Source organism: Loxodonta africana, chromosome 24, assembly GCF_030014295.1.
Source record: "Loxodonta africana isolate mLoxAfr1 chromosome 24, mLoxAfr1.hap2, whole genome shotgun sequence".
Classification (NCBI taxonomy): Eukaryota; Metazoa; Chordata; class Mammalia; order Proboscidea; family Elephantidae; genus Loxodonta; species Loxodonta africana.
This window is the reverse complement of record NC_087365.1, coordinates 10,207,952-10,229,908: the sequence shown is the minus strand read 5'-3', so window position 1 is coordinate 10,229,908 and position 21,957 is coordinate 10,207,952. Positions and strand designations below refer to the sequence as shown.

At 43.8% G+C, this 21,957-nt stretch overlaps 1 protein-coding gene across 3 annotated transcripts in view; it reads right to left on the bottom strand.

Annotated features, from left to right (window-relative positions):
• Positions 1-1,354: 1,354 nt before the first annotated feature.
• SNX5 (sorting nexin 5) overlaps positions 1,355-21,957 on the bottom strand; it is a 27,720-nt gene continuing 7,117 nt past the window's right edge. For 2 of the 3 annotated variants that reach the window (XM_010591517.3, XM_023550002.2), the window contains 12 exons: positions 18,089-18,193; positions 17,140-17,250; positions 14,456-14,577; positions 12,761-12,884; positions 11,978-12,073; positions 11,026-11,131; positions 10,863-10,938; positions 8,819-8,858; positions 8,647-8,733; positions 7,441-7,600; positions 3,917-4,002; positions 1,355-2,138 (listed from right to left, as the gene is read on the bottom strand). In XM_010591517.3, coding sequence (XP_010589819.1) covers positions 2,088-2,138; positions 3,917-4,002; positions 7,441-7,600; positions 8,647-8,733; positions 8,819-8,858; positions 10,863-10,938; positions 11,026-11,131; positions 11,978-12,073; positions 12,761-12,884; positions 14,456-14,577; positions 17,140-17,250; positions 18,089-18,193 — 1,164 coding nt within the window. In that variant the 3' untranslated portion in view covers positions 1,355-2,087. The other variant, XM_064275753.1, reaches the window with a different exon arrangement.

The window sequence follows — 21,957 nt, the reverse complement described above, 5'->3', positions numbered from 1 at the left end:
CCTGGACTTCAAGGTGTTGACTGCGGTGTGCAGCAGACACACACGGCTGCTTCAGAGTGGGAGTCTCCTTAGGCCAACTTAAAAAGTAGCAAGCCAGGACCCAAACCCAGGTGTCCCAGCTGCCTATGACACAGGAATAGGTCTAGTTAAAAAAGAAAAAGGCACCAGCAGCCGAGTCAAACACTGATCAGGGGGTCTACATTGACTGAGTTGTGATCCAGGCACCTCAACTACTGGCAACAGTCACTAATCCCAACCACACAGAGCACTTGGGCTACTGTGGGCAGCGTGTGGGCGGGAAGGAAGGAAAGAGAGGCCAGTTAGGAGCACAGAGAGCAGTTACAGCCGCCCTTGGTTGGCTTCCCAATCTGTAATGTGAAGACAAGGAACTCCGGTGGCACATCGGGTAAGAGTTCAACTGCTAACTGAAAGGTGAGCTGTTCAAACCCACCTAGCAGCTCTGTGGAAGAAAGGCCTGGGGATCTGCTCTCATAGAGATTACAGCCTAGAAAACCCCAGGGAGTAGACTCCGTCACACGGGGTCTCTGTAGGCAGAGATCAATTCAACAGCACCTGACAACAACGTGAAGACAGCAGAGCACACCGGGTCTGGCCCGTCAGGTTTCAGCGAGCTTCAACTGGCTGGGGATGTGAACCACCACTACCAGGTAAGTGTTACAGTATGCTCCCCACGGTCTTCAAACGTCACCATCTTACAACGAACACCAGTTGCGACCAGTTCCGTTGGATTCAGGCAAGAACTAACGGATTTTTTCTAGAAGTAGTGGGTGAACGGTACGTAGAAGTGTCTTCCCATGAGTTACTGATTAATTACAAAGGCAAAAAGTAAACTTCCCAGTGGAGAAACCGAGCAGACACCACCTTAACCAATAATGAAGACAGTGCCTCCCACACAGTGCAGAGGACACAGCAGCACCGCCCCCGCCAAGCATGCAAACCTGAATGCAATCACGGGCAAAGAGAGAAACCAGCTTAGGGACATTCTAAAAAACAGCTGCTGCAAAGTCTTCAAAAATATTACCGATTGTATGAGTTCATGAAATTTATATGAAATGTCTGTTGGTTGCACAACACTGTCAATTTCCTAAAACTCACTGAACTGCACATGCAGAATGGGTGAATGATAAGTTATACCTCAAAAAAGCTGCTTTAAAAAAACTCAAAAGTTACCATAGGCAGAGGAAAACCCAGGCCCCACAGGACCCTGTGTACAGACATTCCACACTGGTACCCCATGTCCAAGGAGGACCCCACCCTGGTTTGATGCTCTGACTGCTGTCAATCTTGGTGTGCACCCTAGCCTTGTTTTCCACAAAGACACTCCACAAGGTAGCATGATTCACTATTTTATTATACACTTTGTAAAAAACAAAAGCCAAACATTCACATACCCCTCACTACTGGTGAGGGAGGGCTCCCCCGTTCTTACGTAGATCTGGTTGTTTCCTACTGCAGGACACATACTCGTCACTAGGCCCTTAGATACTTCTCTCCCCTCAAATATTTATTTATATCCCGACAACAAAAACGGAGTTGCAAAAGGTGTATAAAGATAAATGAGATGTCTTGCTCTTGTTATAGTGCAAACACTTGCGATGCCTAAAGAACCATGAGATCCCCAGGGAGAAAAAACGCCTGATAAAGGAATGGAATGTCTGTTACCTGTATTGAGTAGCTGAATAGTTCCTCGTAACTGACTCCTACCCTAAAATATTGTTTGTGGGGACAAGGACCCATGGAAGAGTGAGACAAACACGTGCCAGGCTATTTCTTATACTTGTTTCCAGAAGACAAATTACAGGAGAATCCAGTATTTAGATTCTGCCCACTTTGAGGTATTAAATGCACAAGGAAAAGGTTAGTTATGTCCAAGTAACATGCGATAAAAATAGTTTTAAACGAACATGGTTAAGTGTTAAGATTTTTAGAAATCAAAATATTTATTCATATCATTTTAAACTGAAGTCAAAAAGCTAATAAATCTTCGTGGCTAATGATTTAAGTGCAAGTGATCCTGGCTTTCACATTCGTTCTGTTTCCTCTACTTCATCCAGAATGAAGGCAGGTCAGTTGTTCTTGAACAAGTCAATGCAGCTTTGCAAGAGGGAGACATTGTTCTGGAAGAAAAGCAGAAGTCAAGGTCGACCAATAAATCTTCTAGGTCTAAGGTATGCTATATACCTGTAAGAATTAAATCCACTGACTAACTTCACAAAAGAAAATTCAAAGTCAGCCAAAATGGGCTGGCGCTTTTCTTCATTAACTCCTCCCTGAACAACTGCCCATCTCAGTTCCATGTTGGAGAGTTCATCTCTCTCCAGGGGTACTGGGCTGCTGGCTGGGAGAGCCTCAAAGCTCAAGGGCTAGTGGGCTCTCTGCAGCACTTCTGCTCCCACCACCTATTTGCTCCTGAATGCTTACTCTAAATCCCTAACTTAGGCATTAGATAAATGAGTTGTTCCTATCAACTTGAAGGCCTTGGAAAGACTGACACAACATTGCTAAAAAATAGTTACAAAGTCTGCAAAGATTATTTCATAAATGTCCAAGTTACCATTTGAAGAAATTCAGAAAACTTTTAACACCCAGAACGTTATACATGTGATTTATGCAAGAATGATACTCCAATTTAAGAGGTCATTCACAATAGGATTTGGACCTAACGAAGAGGCAACTGAATAAACACAGATACGATGTTGTAGTCAGAGACCCTGGGTGGTACAAATGGTTAATACGCTCAGTTGTTAAATTGAAATAAGAGGTCCGAGTCCATCCAGAAGAGCCCCAGAAGAAAGATCTGGCCATCTACTTGTGAAAGCCTTATGGAGCGCATTCTACTCTGACCACTCGGGTCACCACGAGACAAAGTCAACTCCACAGCAGCTTTTGCTTCTTAATGTTGTAGTTAAAATAAAGAGTTTCAAAATCTGTAAGACTGTTACTAGTTTTCTTGCTTTAACCAACGTCAGATTTGGTGGCCAGTGTCACTCCCTCCCAAGAGGGCTCGGCTGCCTCCCCCTGCAGGCTCTGGGCTGACCCAGTTGCCTGCCCCACAGTACAGGGCTTCGGCTGGTTGCCAGAACCACCTAGGGAGCCTTAACTTTGATGCCTGGGGACCATCCACAAACCCTGATGCAACACGTCTGGGCACAACTTTCTTTTCCAAAGCTCTCCCAGCAGACTACAGTGTGGACTCAGCACTGACCATTGCTCTGCCATCTCTGTTGAAGGGACGCCAGACACTGTATATATACAACAGGAGAATACAAGTTTGCTTTCCTTTCTAAACAAGAAGGAATTCACATCAGAAGACACTTAGCAAACCAGAAAACAATTTTTTCTAAAATAATTTTCCATGAAAACTCCAGGTACTGAAGAACTTACACTGGTATGGTGGGTATGTTCAGACCATGGCCCGTAAGGCCTCTGGTGCAGGGGGCAAGACAGCCTGCTCTATTCAAAATCAGTGCTTCCTCAAGATGTTGGGCGGGGGGGAGGGGGGTTCCGGCTTACAAAACCCACTGCAGTCGAGATGATTCCAACTCATGGTGACCCCTTGTGTTACAAAGTAGAACTGCTCCACAGGATTTTCTGCACTGCAATCTTGATGGAAGCAGACTGCCAGGCTTTTCTCCCATGGCACTGCTGGGTGGATTCGAACTGCTAACCTTTATGTTAGTAACCCAGCGCAAGCTGCTTGTGCCACCCAGTAATGTTAGTTAATCTTACAAGTAACTCATAAAACGCCAACCAGTGGCTCCATACACTAGGAGTAAAGCCACAAGACAAATCCCCTCTGCATGATAGCACTGACACTGTGAATTGGGAGAAAGTTTGAAAAACAAACCAACCTCTTAAAAAATGTTGTTGGCTTAATTTAAAAGAGAACACTTACCTTGGCATGCTTTATTTCCAGTTCAGACATTTCAATCAGATTCTTCCTAAAGGCTGCCACTCGCTTTCGTTTGAAATTGATCAGCTCTATACGAAGAGAGAAAACATTCAAGTTTAGCAAAAGGGCAACAATTCACCCTCAGCCAGACACACTTGCACCAATAGCTTTTTTTTCTCGTGGATTGTTTTTAAATGCAGTCAACACCAAAACTCTTAACGGCAAAGGACATTATTGGACAAGAAAAAAATAGGGGACACGGAACATCTATTCTACTGACATGTAAGAATTCCTTAATTTTTCTTACGTATGTGTACAGCAACGTCACACTTAACATCACACTAGACATAAAGTAATTATTCTGTCACGGAAAGCCTCATCAGCTTTGCTGCGGACATGACCTGTAGGGCGTGTTGCCTGTACATCTAGCGTTTCCTTTCCTATTGCTGCCACCAGAACTCAGGATTAATAACTCATTGGAAGAAGACCTGGAGGCTCAATGTTAAGCTCTCAGATAATAAACGAAAGGGTGGTGGTTTGAACCCACTCAGCAGCTGTGGGAGAAAAACCGAGCCATCTGCTCCTGTAAAGATCACAGACCAGGAATCCCTATGGGGCAGTTCCACTCTGTCACATGGAGTCGCTATGAATTGGAATTGATTCAACAACACCCAATAACCTACTGGAAATTAAAGTAAGCCCAAGAATATGTACTTAGTCTCTCTAATGCTTTCTATAAACCTGTGAAATCAAGCTCTCTGCCTTGCGGCACACACACCATCCTTTGTGGCATTCCTGTTCAACTCTGTCAGAGCTAGCTACAAATCTGAGGAAAAATGGGACCCAAGAACACATCAATCCCAGTACTACAGAATACTGCACACCAAGAACTTAGGGAAAAACAGCAGGTAGTAAAAACAGGCCTAAACTGACAGCAAGTTAAGCTTTGTGGTTCTCTTTAATCCTCTCTCTAAGATTCTTAGAACCATATAGCCAATATGATAATCAAAAATTTCAACTTTTTTGAAAGTGCATACTTTTACCTGTAACGAATTTAAATTCACTGTTTAAAAAAAGGAGGGGGCCCTCAGTGCCCCAGCTGAGAACAACCTACAGGTTTAATCTGAGGGAGTGAGGGAGACCAATGACCTAGGACATGATTTGGCTCAAAATTCTGCCCGACGGAGGTGCTTCATTTTGCAAGATGACAAACCAATCCAATCAGATATTCTCTTAGGAAACATTCCAATCTGGGCTTCTCCCCTGAGCTACAGACTGTTAGCTATCTGTGTTCTTTATTCCAATATGAAGATCCACAAGGGAAGGAGCTTCATCTCTAGCTTGTTAGCCACAGTCCAAACCAGAGCCTGGCATACAGTAAATGTTGAATGAAAAAGGGGAGGGGCAGGAATTGTTTCACGGACAGGTGCCACATGAAGGAGGTTCCTTTGAAAGAATTCAGAAGGTAGAGCCATGTGAGCAGGTCTGCATGGCATCTGTGGTGTTTCAATAAAAAGCAGCTCTGTGCCTTAGAGTTAAGGCATCACAGTCCTGGACAGACATAAGGCAAGACAACGCACTACAACTCTAGGAAGTCTACCAGACAGATCAAGCAGCTTCAACCATGTCACTGAACAGACCACTACGATTGTCAGCATACTTCCAGACATGTCTGCACCTCTCAACCACAGGGAAACTCACAGTTCTGAGAAAATGAAGTCCTACAAGGGAGACAGAGACTTCTCATGGAAACCTGAATGGGGAGGTAGTGAGCATGGCAAGTCCAACGTCCCACTCTAAGTACATTCACATTCTGGATGACACTTCACCTTTCTGCTCTGACGTGATCCCTGTATAGTCCCTGAGAACCCCAGGGCAGTGAGATCCTCTTGAGAAAAAACTACATATTACATCTGTGTTCAATGGAAACAGCAAGTCATCTCCCAGTGAAGTTAGGCTTTATTTTAAAAAGACTCCCTGCTCTGAAATGGAGAAGGGATGAAAGAACCCTGTGGACTCGGATTGGGAGTTACCACAGCACGGACTCCTGCTGTCTGAAAGGTGCGTGCGTCTGTGTATAGTTGTTTCTGTGCACACACCCGTAAGTGCACTAGCTCTGTCCACTGAAAGGGCCCAGAAGTGAGGATGCTCCAAGAGCAATGACCACACCTGGCTCCCAGATCTCGGTTACTATTTCCTAGTAAAAGCGACCAGGGCTCTTTGGAAGAATGGCTAATTCCAGTGCTGGCACAGAGAAGGTTTAAGATGAGCACCAAACATCTAACTGTTCCCAAAAGATGGGGGCATGTCACAAGGACGTGCCAGCTTACAGGTGTCCCTACTGGCAAAGCCTGGGCACTCTGAACACCAAAATAAGTTAAGGACTGTAATGAACTCTAAAGCATTTTTAAAAAGAGGGGCAGGGGAGGGGGAAATCCATGACTAATAAAGAAATGCAGGAGGATATGATGAGGCTCTTGCTTACAGTACAGCGTGGTTTGGGGAAGGAATGCTGGTGTTGGGGAGGGAAGGGAGAGAAGGAATTGCCATCCTGCAGCCATCACATAAAGACTGGTTCAGGTAAGAATCACCAATATATGCTAAACCCTAAACCTAGGGAAAAAATTTGATAAGGAACAGGTATTTGAATGGTCTTTAAGTGTCTCAGGACACCATTTCAGGACATGCTATTGGTAGGGACCAGTCCCTGGAGGATATCATGCTTGGTAAAGTAAGAGGGTCAGCAAAAAAGAGGAAGATCTAGGATAGGATGGATTGACACAGTGGCTGCAACAGTGGGCTCAAACATAACAATTGTGAGGATGGCCCAGGATTGGGCAGCGTTTCATTCTATTGAACACAGGGTCACTACGAGTCGGAACCAACTCGACGGCACATAACAAGTGTCTCCCTACAGACTGCTAATTAGTGGCATGGAAAAAAGAGCAGCAGTTCTACCACAGAGAAACCAAACATCTTGATTCAGTAATCAAAGCTAACACTACAAATGAGGACAAGGTGGACACAGCAAGCCCCCTGACGTGATACACCACGGAGGGCACTGCTAACATCGTATTCTCTCTGGGAAAGGAATGCATAACCAGAAACAGACTAGTCAAAAACAAATAACATAATTAAAAAAAAACACCATGCTTAAAAAAAAAAAAAGCCTGAGAGATTGTTCCGTGTTTAAAGTGGCTAAAAACACATGACACCTGAATGGAAAACTAGCCTGGGTCTTATACTGAAAGACATTATTGGGATAAGCAAGAAAATGTGACTACAGACAGCAGATTGGACTGTATCACGGTTAAGTTCATCAAAGCTGGTAACTGTACTGTGGGTATGTAAGAGAAGGACTTATTCGAGCAGGAAAAAGTCCATGTGGCCAAGTGACAAAGCAAATGAGGCAAAGTCTCGCCACCTACGTAACTCCAGTAAAGGATCTACAGTGTTCATTATTTTTGCAACTTTTCCTAACTGCATCTTAGATTATTTCCGAATAAAAAAGAGTGTCCCTGCTCTACCTTCTTTTGCGGATTCAGAAAGCTGTTCAAATTTCTGGCAGCATTCCTGCTGGTGTGCCTCTGCCAGCTTGACGTCTTTGCTTTTTAACCGGGCCTTATCCAAAGCTTTGTTTGAGTTCTCATAGTCAATGAGGGCTTTGGTGCGTCTGTATAAGAGATCCTGAGAAGAAAATTAACAGGCACGACAAGGTAGTTAATCTATCCTGGAAAATCTTCAGAGACCAAAACAGAGTAATAAAAATGTCTAAGCTACTAAAAAACAAACAGAGTATCTCCTTTTCCCATTAACTGCCTGCAATGTTACATAGCAAAAATCTAATCCAACCCTATCTCCCCACCCATTAATTTTCTGAATCAAGATTCGGCTGGGACAAGCAACTCAAAACAGCCCTGTTGAGAGCTTTTTCGAATCCTTTATATAAATCAGGAGATTAAACCCAACAGAGTGCAAATGAAAGGACCTTTTCTCTAATTGATTCCGTTTATTTCAACAGCTGAAGGCAATTTCAGAAGACCAATCACTGTTTATCAAAACAGATGTGCCTTTACTGCTGGGAGAGTCAAGGGGTCTGTTGCCAGGAGGCACTGGGAAATGAGGTAGCAGGGAGCGTTCACATAATCCCACCCTGCAAATCCTGCTTCCAGGAATCTATCCTGAGGATCTAATCTGAAATAAAGATCCTGTGCCACCATACAGCAAAGAAAGTAGACACTACCTCAGTCTCTAAAATGGGTAGTTATGAGACACATATTAAATGGGTTATGGAATTTTAAAACCTTACGTTTTTATGGTGAGCTTTTAACTCCATGAAAATTAAAAACAGACGTTAGGTGGCAAAAATGCTCATTTTGATGTTTTATGACTCATATAATTCTATAGCTATACCTGAAATTCCATAAAAATCCACAAACTCAGAACTTCTAGTCCTTTGTGCATGTTCTTCCGACATCCTGCGTCCAGGGACCTGTGGTGCACCCCTGGTCTGCCTATTCAGCAATGCCTCTACAGAGCTCTCAGCAATACCAACTTCAACGATATCGCAAAAGAAGGCACGTCATTATGCAAACAATTCTAGTAAGTGCCTATGTCCAGAGTATAAATCGAAGTTAACTTCCCTTCTGAACAGAGAAGACCTAATCAGTCCTCCTTGGGCTGTGGCAGGATGGTCCTGCACGGCTGATGATTTCAACAAACCCTCGTCTTACCTTAGCGGCCTCTATGTTGAGCATGTAGTACCGCAGGAGCTCTGTCAGCTTCAAGTCTTCGTCTGATGAGACTCGGCTCTCTACTTTCTATTAAAAAAAGGAAAGGTCACAGTCGAAGCAGAAATCTACACATTATATTTACTATGAAGACAAAAAAAAAAAAAATCCTTACCCTAAGTTTCTCAAATAGCTCTGCAACCTTCAAAAGGTACCTGAAAATAGACATTTTAAGGTCTTAAATCATCTATGAAACATGATCTTAACCAACACTCTAAGGCATAAATGGGCAAGCTTGGTGAGTCCTAGTAACACCTTTGCTGCTTTAGGCAAAGCACTGTTTTCAATGAAATTGGCCCAAACTAGTAGAGAACATGGTTGCACACTTCAGCCCACTGGCAGTGCCACACACAGGAGCACCGGCCTCCTGTGGTGTTCCCTCAGGCATTCCGCTGTGTAAAACCTGTGCCTGAAGATGGCCTTATCTAATGCCAGAGCTGTTAACTATAGTCAGGTTCTAATGAGGCATCACCACACCTCAACCAGAAATATCCAGGACAGAGAAAATGTCATACACTTACAAAGTAACTGTCCACCTATAGAGGGCACAAATAGCCTACAAACTTAGGTCTTACACACTAAGGGTATGCAAGAGTTGAGTGCCGGAGACTACCGCCACAGGTGATAAGCCTGTACTATATAGCAGAAGTGAAACCATGTGTTATTACTTGTCGTTTGCCATTGTCAATTCTGACTCACAGTGACCTTTAGACAGAGTAGAATTGCTGATGTCAGATGGATCCTGGCTGGAAGCAGAGAATACCAGAAAGATGTTTACCTGTGTTTTATTGACTATGCAAAGGCATTTGACTATGTGGATCGTAACAAATCATGGATACATTACAGACAACGGGAATTCCAGGACACTTAATTGTGCTCAAGAGGAATCTGTACGTGGATCAAGACGCAGTCATTCGGACAGAACAAGGGGATACTATGTGGTTTAAAATCAGGAAAGGTGTGCATCAGAGTTGTATCCTTTCACCAAAACCAAACCCACTGCCATCGAGTCGATTCCAACTCATGGTGACCCTATGGGACAGAGTAGAACTGCCCCCACAGTTTCCAAGGAGCGTCTGGCGGATTCAAACCGCCAACCTCCTGGTTAGGAGCCGCAGCACTTAACCACTATGCCACCAGGGTTTCCGGACATCCTTTCTCCGTACCTATTCAATTCGTATGCTGAGCAAATAATCAGAGACGCTGGGCTATGTGAAGAACAGGGCATCAGGATTGCAGCAAGACTCATTAACAATCTGCGTTATGCAGATGACAACCTTGCTTGCTGAAAGTGAAGGGTGCTTGAAGCACTTCCTGATGAAAATCAAAGACCACAGCCTTCAGTATGGATTACACCTCAACATAATGAAAACAAAAATTCTCACAACTGGACCAATAAAGCAACATCATGATGAACGAAAAAAAAAATTGGGGTTGCCAAGGATTTCATTTTACTTGTATCCACAGTCAAGAGTCAACACCCATGGAAGCAGCAGTCAAGAAAAACAAAGATGCACTGCAGTGGGCAAATCAGCTGCAAAAAAACTTCTTTTAAGTGTTGAAAAGCAGACGTCACCTTGAGGACTAAGGTGCCTCTGACCCAAGCCATGGTGTTTTTCAGTCTTCAATATGCATGTGAAAGCTGGCCATGAATATGGAACTAAGAAGAACTGAGCCTCTGAAATGTGGTGTTGCAGAAGAACACTGAATATGCCACGGACTGTCAGAGAAGGAACAAATCTGTCTTGGAAGAAGTACAGCCAGAATGCTCCTTAGAAGCAAGGATGGCGAGACCATTTCTTACATACTTTGGACAAGTTATCACGAGAGATCAGTTCCTGGAGAAGGACATCATGCTTGGTAAAGTAGACGGTCAGGGAAGAAGAGGAGGACCCTCAATGGACGGACTGACACAGTGGCTACAACAATGGGCTCAAGCATAGCAACAACCGAGCAGTGTCTCCTTCTGTTGTGCATAGGGTCACTGTGACTCAGAACCAACTCTACGGCACCTAACAAGAACTGCTCTGCAGGGTTTTCTAGGCTGAAGTCTTTACAGGAAATCACCAGGTTTCTTCTCCCTTTTAGTGGCCGGTGGGTTTGAACTACCGATCTTTTAGTTAGCATCTAGGTGCAATGTTTTTCCAACAGAAACTTACTTTTTGATGACTGTGGGTTCTTCTAAAGCCAGGCTATGCAGGCAGGCTGCAGTGTGGATATAATCATCCGCGACACCTGCAGAAACAAGGACAGCCCTTTTCACGTCAACACAGCCAGCACGTTAGCCACGCTGCAAGGAGCTAGTAGGTGAGCGGTATTTACTTTTATGAGATCTGGTCATTTTGTCAGCTTTTGTACACGAATCCTTGATTCTATTATAATAGTTAATAAGAAAATTCTTCTCTTGCTCAAAAAAGTCATCCACCTCCTAAAAGGGAAGAATAAAGAGATTTAAGAACCAGAAGTTTCAAGAATGTGAATTATATTTTGTGCAACAAATTTTATGGCAAATAAGCTCTAGAGACCAAAAGAAATGCAAAATGATAAGATGCCATTTTACACCACAGACTAGCACATACCAAGGGCCGGCAGGGATGCGGGAGGAGTCCCGTATCCTGTAGACGGCAGGGTCAACAGGGAGAACAATCTGGCAATGCCCAGGAAAGCTCTAGGCTGCAGAAACTCTTCTGCTACACAAATGACTCTGCCTGGTGCAGGACTGCTACCCTGTCTTATACACACGTGTGCTGTGTGTGCATGTGGCTGGGAGGCAACGCTGCCATCTGTTAAGCAATGACCACAGATGCTACACATACACACCCCAGAATGGCACCCATCTTACTGTGCCAAGGACATAGTACACTCTCCGAGTACTCACCAGTAGTTAACTTTCCCAGAGTCCCCAAATGCCCTCCCTACTCAGATCATATACATTCTGGGGGTTCCTTATTCAAGCCTCAGGTAGCAAAATCAGATAGTTAACTGTAAAAGTAGCTTACTTAAAAAAAAAAAGAGAAGGAGGAGTGAATAAATCCTGCCCACGATGGTAATGTGAGATCTGCATACTCATTTCATGTTGTAGAACAGCACTGTCCTACAGAAATGTGAGCCATGCGTGCAATTTAAAATGTTTCTGGTAGACACGTTATCATAAAAAGCATGGGAAATTATTATTACTGTTTTATTTATCTAATTGACATATACAAAACACAATCATTTCAACATTTATTCACACCAAGTCAAAAATTTTCTAAAACAGCTAAAAGCCACTTACCTTAACGCCTGAAAAAAGGACTTCATCAGCACTTTTCACCACACTTTTGAAAAAGCCACCAAACATCTCTTTGGTATTTTTCCGCCTAACACTTAGCTGAAGGAAGAATTCCAGAAAGGTAGTTTATGGTATACATTATTCTTCCAGGTTCACATTTAAAAATGTCTGAATACATTCCAAGTAACACTTTTTACTAGTATAGGCCCATGTATAAGATACCGCTGATACTGTCTTACCCACCAAACTTAAAACTACCTAATAAACCATCAAACCTGAACACAGTTCACCTCACTGTAAAATTTTAACGTAAGAGGTGTTCTGAAGACTATCCAGTCACTGAATTTCCAGTGGCTTTTAAATCTCTGGTTGAACTAATAACATTTCTATTGGATTAGAAAACAATGAGAAAATTTCTGAGTTAATAAGGCTTGTCTTAAACATAGTAAGCAGCAAAAAACATAAAAAAATAAACAGCATTCAAGTCTCATTTCAGTAAAAAAAAAAACAGGAAGAAAACAAACCAATTTAAGGTCTTCCTAATGATCTGAAACTTAACTGAGAGAAGCCTAGTCTCTAAAAGGGGAAAAAACATCAAAATTTTCTTTAGTTTTATAAAAATGCCTCACGATGGACCTTTGAGGGGGAGTGTCTAACCAGCTTTCCACTGTGCTGACACGAAATTCAGAATGTTCAAGTAGTTTGGAAAACTACACCAAGTACGTATGTGACGTACAGCCTTATAAATGTTAACTGAATCGCAGAAACAGAGTAAAAACGCCTTACGTCTTGATCATATTCCAGGAAGACATGAAAGTTGCGATCTTTATTGAGAACAGGGTGTGAAGAAAGCCGCTGAAGAAAGACTTCATGGGAGGATACAGTCTTCTTAAAAACAGCGAGATATTCACTGAAAAAGACGGATGGCATTCAGTTGGCATCGCTCAGATCCCCGACAAACACTGCTCCTGGCTCACTCTATTGTCCTACTCATGCCACTAAGTCAAATACTGGCACGGGACAAAAAGGCATTTTGGCCTAAGTTTCTGTCTAGTTAGGTAATGCCATTTTGGAATCTGCAGAATGAACAGAGATGGAGGGGAAAGTGACGTTATGACTGTGTTTGACGGATCGAGTTTGAGACACCTCAATCCACACAATCACTGTTTATCTGGCAGCCAGAACACGATTCTGACAAGAAACATTCTTTTTCTTTAAAACAATGAAACCCCTTCAACTCTGCAGCCAGCGTGAGCATAATAAACCTGAGAGTCAGCAGAAATCATAAAACAGCTTAATCTTCTTCTATACCTTACCAACTGCTTTCAACACCCGACACACGGATGTTTAGTCTGCTGTGTTTAGCGCTCCACCCCAGAGCCTGGCCACGATGGCACTAAGTGTGCGCAGACTGGCTCCATGGTAGTCTGCTTTGTTTAGCGCTCCACCCCCAGAGCCTGGCCACAACGGCACTAAGCGTGCGCAGACTGACTCCATGGTAGTCTGCTTTGTTTAGCGCTCCACCCCCAGAGCCTGGCCACAACGGCACTAAGCGTGCGCAGACTGACTCCATGGTAGTCTGCTTTGTTTAGCGCTCCACCCCCAGAGCCTGGCCACGACGGCACTAAGTGTGCGCAGACTGACTCCGTGGTAGTCTCCTGTGTTTAGCGCTCCACTCCCAGAGCCTGGCCACAACGGCACCAAGTGTGCGCAGACTGACTCCGTGGTAGTCTCCTGTGTTTAGCGCTCCACCCCCAGAGCCTGGCCACAACGGCACTAAATGTGCGCAGACTGACTCTGTGGTAGTCTGCTGTGTTTAGCGCTCCACCCCCAGAGCCTGGCCACGACGGCACTAAGTGTGCGCAGACTGACTCTGTCGTAGTCTCCCCTGTTTAGCGCTCTATTCCCAGAGCCTGGCCACAACGGCACTAAGTGTGTGCTGGAGATGTGGGAGCGCTGCCCTAAGTAATGTGGGCTGGGCCAGGGCACTGAACTCAAATACACTGATGGAGAGAGAGAAGTGTGACGCTTTTGAGCCAAAGTAACAAAGTGCAAGGGTGGTTTCAAACTTTCAAAAATTCAGAATCTAGAGCAAACAATTTAACGAGGGAAGGTATACAATATTTTCTTTGTAATCTTGCCATGGTGTTGTAACGGGCAGCGTAAGACATCAAGTCTGGTTTGATTTAGAGAAGAGAGAAATACTAGCTGAAGAACACCTGGTACATGGTTTTCAGTTCACTTAATGCAAACCTCCAAATATGACACAGACTAATAGCCTGTCCAGTGTCAACGGCCCCCAGGGAATCAGCGTTTAAGGTACGAAGGCCATGTGCCACATTCTGCAAAAAGGCTTTAGGCAACTAATTAAAAGCCGTACATTAACAAAACCAGCTGTCAGGTTCTTCTACTTATTTCTGTACACATAACCACTGTTCCCTGCTTTTCAAGAGATACAACCCATTAAGGAAACCCACTTACGCTTCCAGTTCTTGCTTCATTTTGGCAAATTCTTCTTTGGTCATAGATCCTTCACCCTCTCCAAGTTTCTGCATCTTCTCTCGAGGGCCATCAAAGTCAGGTTTTGTGGGAGCAGGCGGAATCTGCAGCAGAGGCAAGTGGCCTGTGAGCATTCCTGCCCTGGTAGTAACATTCTAGCTAGACGGCCAACTCAGCGGGGCTGTCTGAGAGTCAGCCTCCTGTTTTTCTATTAATCCAATTAATTTTCATTTAATTAAAAAGACGTGGCCTCCCCTTTTAACTGGGCACTCACTTTGCACACAAGTACTTCTTCAGTTCACTCATTATAGCCAATTGGTAGGGCACAACAGTTTTTATCCTGTTTCAGTTTACACCCAGAATAATCAAAGATTATAAATTCTCCAGACTTCAAATTTTTTTAAACTTCCAGAGGATAATCAAAAGATTCTAGTTTTAAGTGAACAGAACATTTCTAAATACAAGCCTGTAAGCACTAATGTCATTCAGTTATTAGGAATCCTCAATCAGGCAGATTCTTTAGTCATCCTGGCAAGAAAAGCCATGCCTAACTCGTCTTTAAAATCAGTTTAAGTCTCTGCTTCTGTAACCAAGAATTAAATCTCAATGATTGACAGGGATGGGGGAAGAGGAAATTCACTCTCTGGACAGTAGACACTTGTAATTTTTGGTGACGGGAAAAGTTAACACCAAATGAGGGTGAAGCGTGCACAGCTTGACGAAGGTAAACAATGTCACTAAAATGTACACACGAAAAAAGGACCTGTTGGCAATTGCTACTATCTGTAACTTTGAAACAGAGAAAACAACAAAAAAATATACATGTGCAGGTGTATATATATGTATGCAGGCATATAAACAACAACAAAAAAAAACCCAAACCCACTGCCACCGAGTTGACTTCCAACTTATAGTGACCCCAGTAAGACAGAGTGTAAACCCTGGTGGTGTAGTGGTTAAGAGCTAGGGCTGCTAACCAAAAGGTTAGCAGTTCAAATCTGACAGGCGCTCCCTGGAAACTCTATGGGGCAGTTCTACTCTGTCCTATATGGCCTCTATGAGTTGCAATCAACTCGATGGGCAACGGGTTTGGTAATGGGTTTATAAGACAGAATACAACTGCCCAAGGAACAGCTGGTAGATTCAAACTGCCAACCTTTTGGTTAACCACTGTGCCACCAGGGTTCCCTACAGGTGTATGTGCATATGCATACATACATGCAGGCAAGTGACTACATGTGCATGTATTCATATATATGTATGGTTACAGATGTTTCTTAGACATGACCACATACACTGAGGGACTGGGTTCCTGGGCTTGAAGGATCACCACCACAGCCTCACGGGACACCTCAGTCAAATGCAGTAATACAGTGCATAAAGTTATGTTCTACATCCTAGTTTGGTAAGTAGTGTCTGGGGGTCTTAAAAGCCCACAAGCAACCATCTAAGATACAACCATTGGTCTCTACTCATTCAGAACAAGAGGGAAACCAGAGGCTCGGATAGAAAACTAGTATACAGGACAAAGACTCTACATGAACCACGGCCTCATCTCTACTAAAACCAGAAGAACTAGATGGTGCCCGGCTACCACTAATCTGTTCCAGTCAGGGCCACAATAGATGGACACTGACAGAATGAGAGAAAAATGTGGGATAGAACCTCAAATTCCTTAAAAAAAAAAAAAAAAAAAATCCCAGATCTACCGGACTGGTTGAGACTAGAGGACTCCCCTTAAGACTACTGTCCTGAGATAATATCTTAAACTCTAACACTTTTCATAACTAGTTTTTTCCACATGATTGGGCATATTGCTTTGGTCAAATTAAAAATCTGGAGGAAAAATCTTTAGGTCACAAGGAATGACCCTAACAGTCCTCAAACCCTGAACTGAAATTAACCCCTGAGGTGGCCACCTTGTAGCTAAATAGTAGATTGGCTCACAGAATAATGAATATCGCTCATAAGTACTGTGCTCCTTTAAAAATCACTCATGAGACAAACTATCAACAATTTACTTTAAAACAAAGGTGAGAATGTAAGGGGGCAGGGAAACTAGGTTAATGGAACAACCAGAATGGAAACCATGAGAACGTTCACACATCACCAATGAATGACTTGTGTAGAAACTGTTGAATGGAAACCTTAACTGCTGTATGAACCTTCACTGAAAACACAATAAAATATGTAAAAAATAACAACAACAACAACAACAAAAACTCAAGGACTGAGCAGGGACAGCACCTCCTCTACCTCCGTACAGGCTACACCACTGAGAACCTACTGTCCACCAGCACCACTGCTGCATACCCACTACTGAGGTTCGCAGTCATCAGTTCTACTTCACCCCTGAAAGGAAATGCTAGAGGAAAAAACAAACCCAAAGGCAGGTTAAGATTTAAATCACTGAAGTGCCTATACCCTGTTATTACACTGACAGAAGGTTAAGTCTGTGAGTCCTCTCATAGCTGTAACACCAATCTCCACATATATCTTAGAATTACCAGTAAGAGTGTTAGTGTGTACTCTATAGCAGGCAGACACAATCAAACTGTTCTCACAATCCACTATAAAAAGTGGGTTAAGATCTCTTTAAACAAAAGAAATAGCAAAAGAGAAGAAACCAGCTTCAGAAATCCTTTGACTTTCTAAAATGTACTTACAATAAGTCCAGCATAGTCTGTTGTTTCAATAAGGGTGTCATGTAGCCACACAAAGTCTTCATGTTGCCTTGTAACAGAAAACTCTGGGCTCTGAAACGTGGATAGTGTGGTCTGTAAAGAAAGAAACCACCACTTTTAGGTAAGCTGGTTTGGGTTTTCCAAGTTGCACTATGGGAAAACGATACATAATACAAAATCACAGTAAGATCCAGTAAAGAACCAGGTAGCAAAACCTGATCTCTCCACGACTACAGAACTCACATCTAAGGTTCAACCTGTTCTTTAAGGAATACTTTTCACAAAAGTCCTTTCTGAAGTTTGCAACAAACATCCAGTGAAAGATGTAAGAATCTAACAGTAAAGAAAAAGCTCCAGGAAGTTAAACCACAACCCGAATTCTCTTTTAAAAGGCTGAACAAAACAAAATATGCGCTAAATTAATGGTTAAAAATCTTAGCTACAGTTCACTACTGCTCTGGAAACTGGCTTTGGCTTCTTCCTTTTTTTTTTAAACCACAGCAAATATTTGTTCCACTTCCTTTCATTAGGTCAACTCAGGCAGAGAACCATGCTGCCAGTCTGCACACTGCTTCCTGAGTAACTAAGGTATGCTGATAAAGCCACCCAAGGACTGAGAGCAAAACGTGTGGCCGAGGGCCTTAAGGACGGGCAGCACGCAGATTCGCAGGGCAGGCGGCTGGCTCCCGCGCAGCACTGCACCGGGCAGGCCTCCTCACGGCAGAGTACTGGCTATATCAAAGCTCTAGGGAGCCACCACCGAGAGGGAATGCTGCTGAAGGGATGCCCAGTTTCTCACTGTAACAGCAGCAGAGCTACGCAGAAACAAAAAGCAACCATTTCAGTTATGGGAGTCTATGCTCACACTCGCCGTGCGTAAGAAGGCTGCGGCCTACACTGTTTTCGTTAATGAAGTCACTCTGCCACTTACCTTCGTGTGCACTGTAAATTTGACCTTATCTCTCTCACTGAGCGCATCAGGTATGTCAATCTGAAGCGAGGGATCGACATTCAGGTCCACAGACACAGATCTCAGCTGAAACACATTATTTTTGGTGTTAGTCTAAAATTCAGTTTACCCCTAAAAAGTACCTTCTAAAAGTAGGAGATAGTAATTAAAAAGCAGTCTACAGAGATGTTTAGAATAGGGTCACTGGTTTGAGAGATGTCTTTAAATATATTCGAAGTTGTGGGGAAATCTGCTCTTCAAATGCTTGAGTGAGTTCAAAGTACTCCTATACTGCGAACAAAGCAACTGTACAATGCCAAGGTCATGTACACATGTAACGTTTTATGCCAACATATGAAATACGTTTATTCAAATGCTTCAAGAGCTATAAGACAGCCTGAACTAGACAGAACAAAATCCTGAGCTTCTTACATGAATGCAAAGGTACAAAGGCCAGTCGAGAGGCATAAACCAGACCACACAATGTAAGAAAACTTGGGAACAGTCATGTGGTCGAGATTTTGGGTGGAGAGCTAAGAAAAATGCAGTTCATAAAGCTATTTTATTCAGGGACCATTGAGAAATCTAGGAGCAGTGAACAATAAAACTGAAAAAGGCCTTAACAGAATCCCACTGTGGTTACACTTGAGGGGAAAGTGTGAAGACTGCCGCGAAAGCAAACGTCAGACTTTGTGGGCTGGAAATTCAGGGGAAAAAATATTCGGCTCCATTTTTGCCCATGTGAAATTTTTCTTGGAATGGCAGCAACCAAGTTCTCAAAGAATCCAGACTTCCTAGAGCCGTGGAGGCTGGATGAACCCCCAAAACTACTGCCCTGAGATAATCTTTAACACTTAAACCAAAAGTACCCCCTGAAGTCTTCTTAAAACCAAACAATAGTTTAGCTTAACTAGTAAAAAACGTCTGCCTTGAGCTCTTTTAAGATCTATATGGTATCACACTGGCAACAGCAACTGGAAAGACTAGGTAAGAAATTTAGGAGGCAGTGAGGTTATGTTAATGGTGGAAGGACAACTCAGAAAAGGAGGGTGAGAATGGCTGCATAAGTTGAAGAAAGTAATTAACGTCACTGAACTCTGTATATGCAGAAACTGTCAAATTGGTGTATGTTTTGCTGTGCATATTCTCAACAATAAAAACTTAAAAAAAAAAAAAAAGAAAAAGAACAGTAGTAGCACCTCTAAGAACTAGTCTTAAAAAAGGTGTTAATTTCAAGCAACAACATAATCATAAACTGGAATTCCTAAGGAAGACAAACTGGTCATCTGTCTGAAGACCCGACACACTTCGTCTGGGAGACCACATATCAGGTCCCTATTCCTCTTCTGGAAACCCTGGTGGCTAGTGGTTAAGTGCTACGGCTGCTAACCACAGGGTCGGCAGTTCAAATCCGCCAGGCGGTCCTTGGAAACTCTGTTGGGCAGCTCTGCTCTGTCCTCTGGGGTCGCTGTGAGTCGGAATGGACTCAACGGCAGTGGGTTTATTCCTCTTCTTACACCACAAGCTAGTGCTCAGGTGTTACGGTCAGACTGTGTCCCCCCAGTAGGTGCAGGAACCCTAACCCCCACCCATAGATGAGGTCCTGTTTGGAAACAGGGTTTTGTCATGTTAACGAGCCCACCTCTGAGCTATGAAAAGAGCAGCACAGAGACAAGCGAGCAGAGACAGACACAGACGCCATGTGCTGCGGCGTGCCGAGGAGCCGAGAACAGCAGGGCTACAGATGCTACAGATGCGGAGAGAGACAAGGATCTTCCCCCAGGGCTGACAGGGAGCATTCCAACTTCCACCCTCCTGAAGTGTAAACACACAACTCCTGTTCTTTAGAAGTTCAGGACCAAGGGCTCCAACTCGACCGAGTTCCATCAGGTGTAAAAGGACTAAACATATTCAGTAGAACGCATGGCTTTTTTCTAAGGGAGAAGCTACAAGTTCCACCACTCAACTCCCCCCAAACCACAAACTTAACAACGGCCCCTAACATCTCAGCCCGAGGACTTTTCCTCCCAAATCAACTCTTGACGACTCCTCTGAAATATCTGCTGATTTGGCTCAATTTTCACATGTCCACTTACGAGATCTCCGCAAACAAAGATAACAGTCTCAAGGTCGGGGACACTTCCGCTGCATCAGGACCCTTGTCTTCTAACTCTGGCACATTTCTGATAACAGCTTCCTTCCTCCCGCTAGTTACCACCGGGCCAACGCAGCGTTCAGAGGAACTTCAGGACTGCAGAGGAACAGTGGCTGCGCCACCTACCTCACACTTCCACCGGGCGCGGCCAGGCAGGGGAGCAGGAATTCACACGGGCTGGGCTGGCTCGAGGCTGCGGCAACGGGCCCTGGAGGAGCTGCAGCAGCCCGTGGTCGGCTCCACCATACCTGCTCCAGAGCTCGGCGCTCTTCCCAGGGATGCCATTTCTTAGAGAAACCACAACCCTGGAGTTCCCAGCATCTCAATTTCCTCACGTGCTGACAATTCCACTTAAACTCGCTACAAGCCAAGCAAACAGTCTGCAAGCTCCACGTGGGATGCCTTTGAGATTAGGGTTTCAAGAACCTAGAGGAATGCAATCTAGTAAATGCAGCTCATTTAAGCAGCAAAGCCAAAGCTATAGTGGACTTCATTCCATCAAACAATTTTATCTTCTAGTTTTGTTAAAAAATTCCCCAATCCTCAGCCATGTAGAGGTAATAGTCGGTAACAGCCCAGACCACGACTCTGTTTTCCTTTCTCATCAGCATGGAAATGAGCACAAAAGGAACAGATGAGATCACTACAGGGTTCAAAGACTCTGCACCGTACAGGGACACCGAGCAACACCCAAACTTCCCCAGCAGCCATTTTGCAGCCCAGAAAGGGAGTCAATCAAAAATCCACACCCACCCAAGACAAGCAGGTAATACTGAGCAGTCTGCATTTACTTGGGCCTTAAAGAATTGTCTGAAAAGATTACCAGCAAAACTCCCTGGGCATCCAGACCACCAGCAGCTCAATGGTCCCTACTCACAAGCTGAATGAACTTTGTCATGGGAGCATATGTAAGGCGCCAGATGAAACAGGTAAGACACCAGGAATAAAAAGTTGTGAAATGTTTACAGCTTCTAAGCCAGTACTTGTGTCCTTCCTCCGGAAGCACCAAGTGCGAGTAAAAAAAAGCTCGGCATTCCTTCTTATGCTTGGTCAACAAAGCCAACACCCCCGAGTCCCATGCCACAGTACTTGCTAACTCATGAGGCTCAAGGAGAAACAGGAGTGGGCAGCACCCTTCCATATACTTTCCCCTCCAACTACCTCTACGATCTTCAAGCATCCAGATGCAGAGTACAGCTTACCTCTGCCAGCCAGCACTGAGTCTGACTCGGACCAGAGTTTGAAATGCTGAGAATGGGTGCGTAAATCCGTGGGAAGGGCAGGCTTTGTTGAGAACCAAGTCAAGACTTGGGTCAGTTTACACACACCCAAAGTTTTTGTTTTATTGTGTGAAAATATACACAAAACATACACCAAGTCAGTAATTCCTACATATGCAATTCATCAACATTCACTACTTTCTTCACGTTGCGCAACCATTCTCGTTATCCTTTTCCAGGTCATTCCACCACCATTAACATACGCCCAAAGTTTTAGGGTTTCATCTCTACGTGCTTCTCTACCAAATCATTCAACAACCATCTGAACAGTAAGAAAGCAACGGTATTTCATTTAAAAAGTGAATTTTTCCCTGTCTTAAGAAATCTGCACGTTTATGGTTAAGACAGACATGGACTTCCCTGAAAGGAAAAAAGTAGGTATTGAATCCCTCACCACTCCGGGATGGGACATCTCT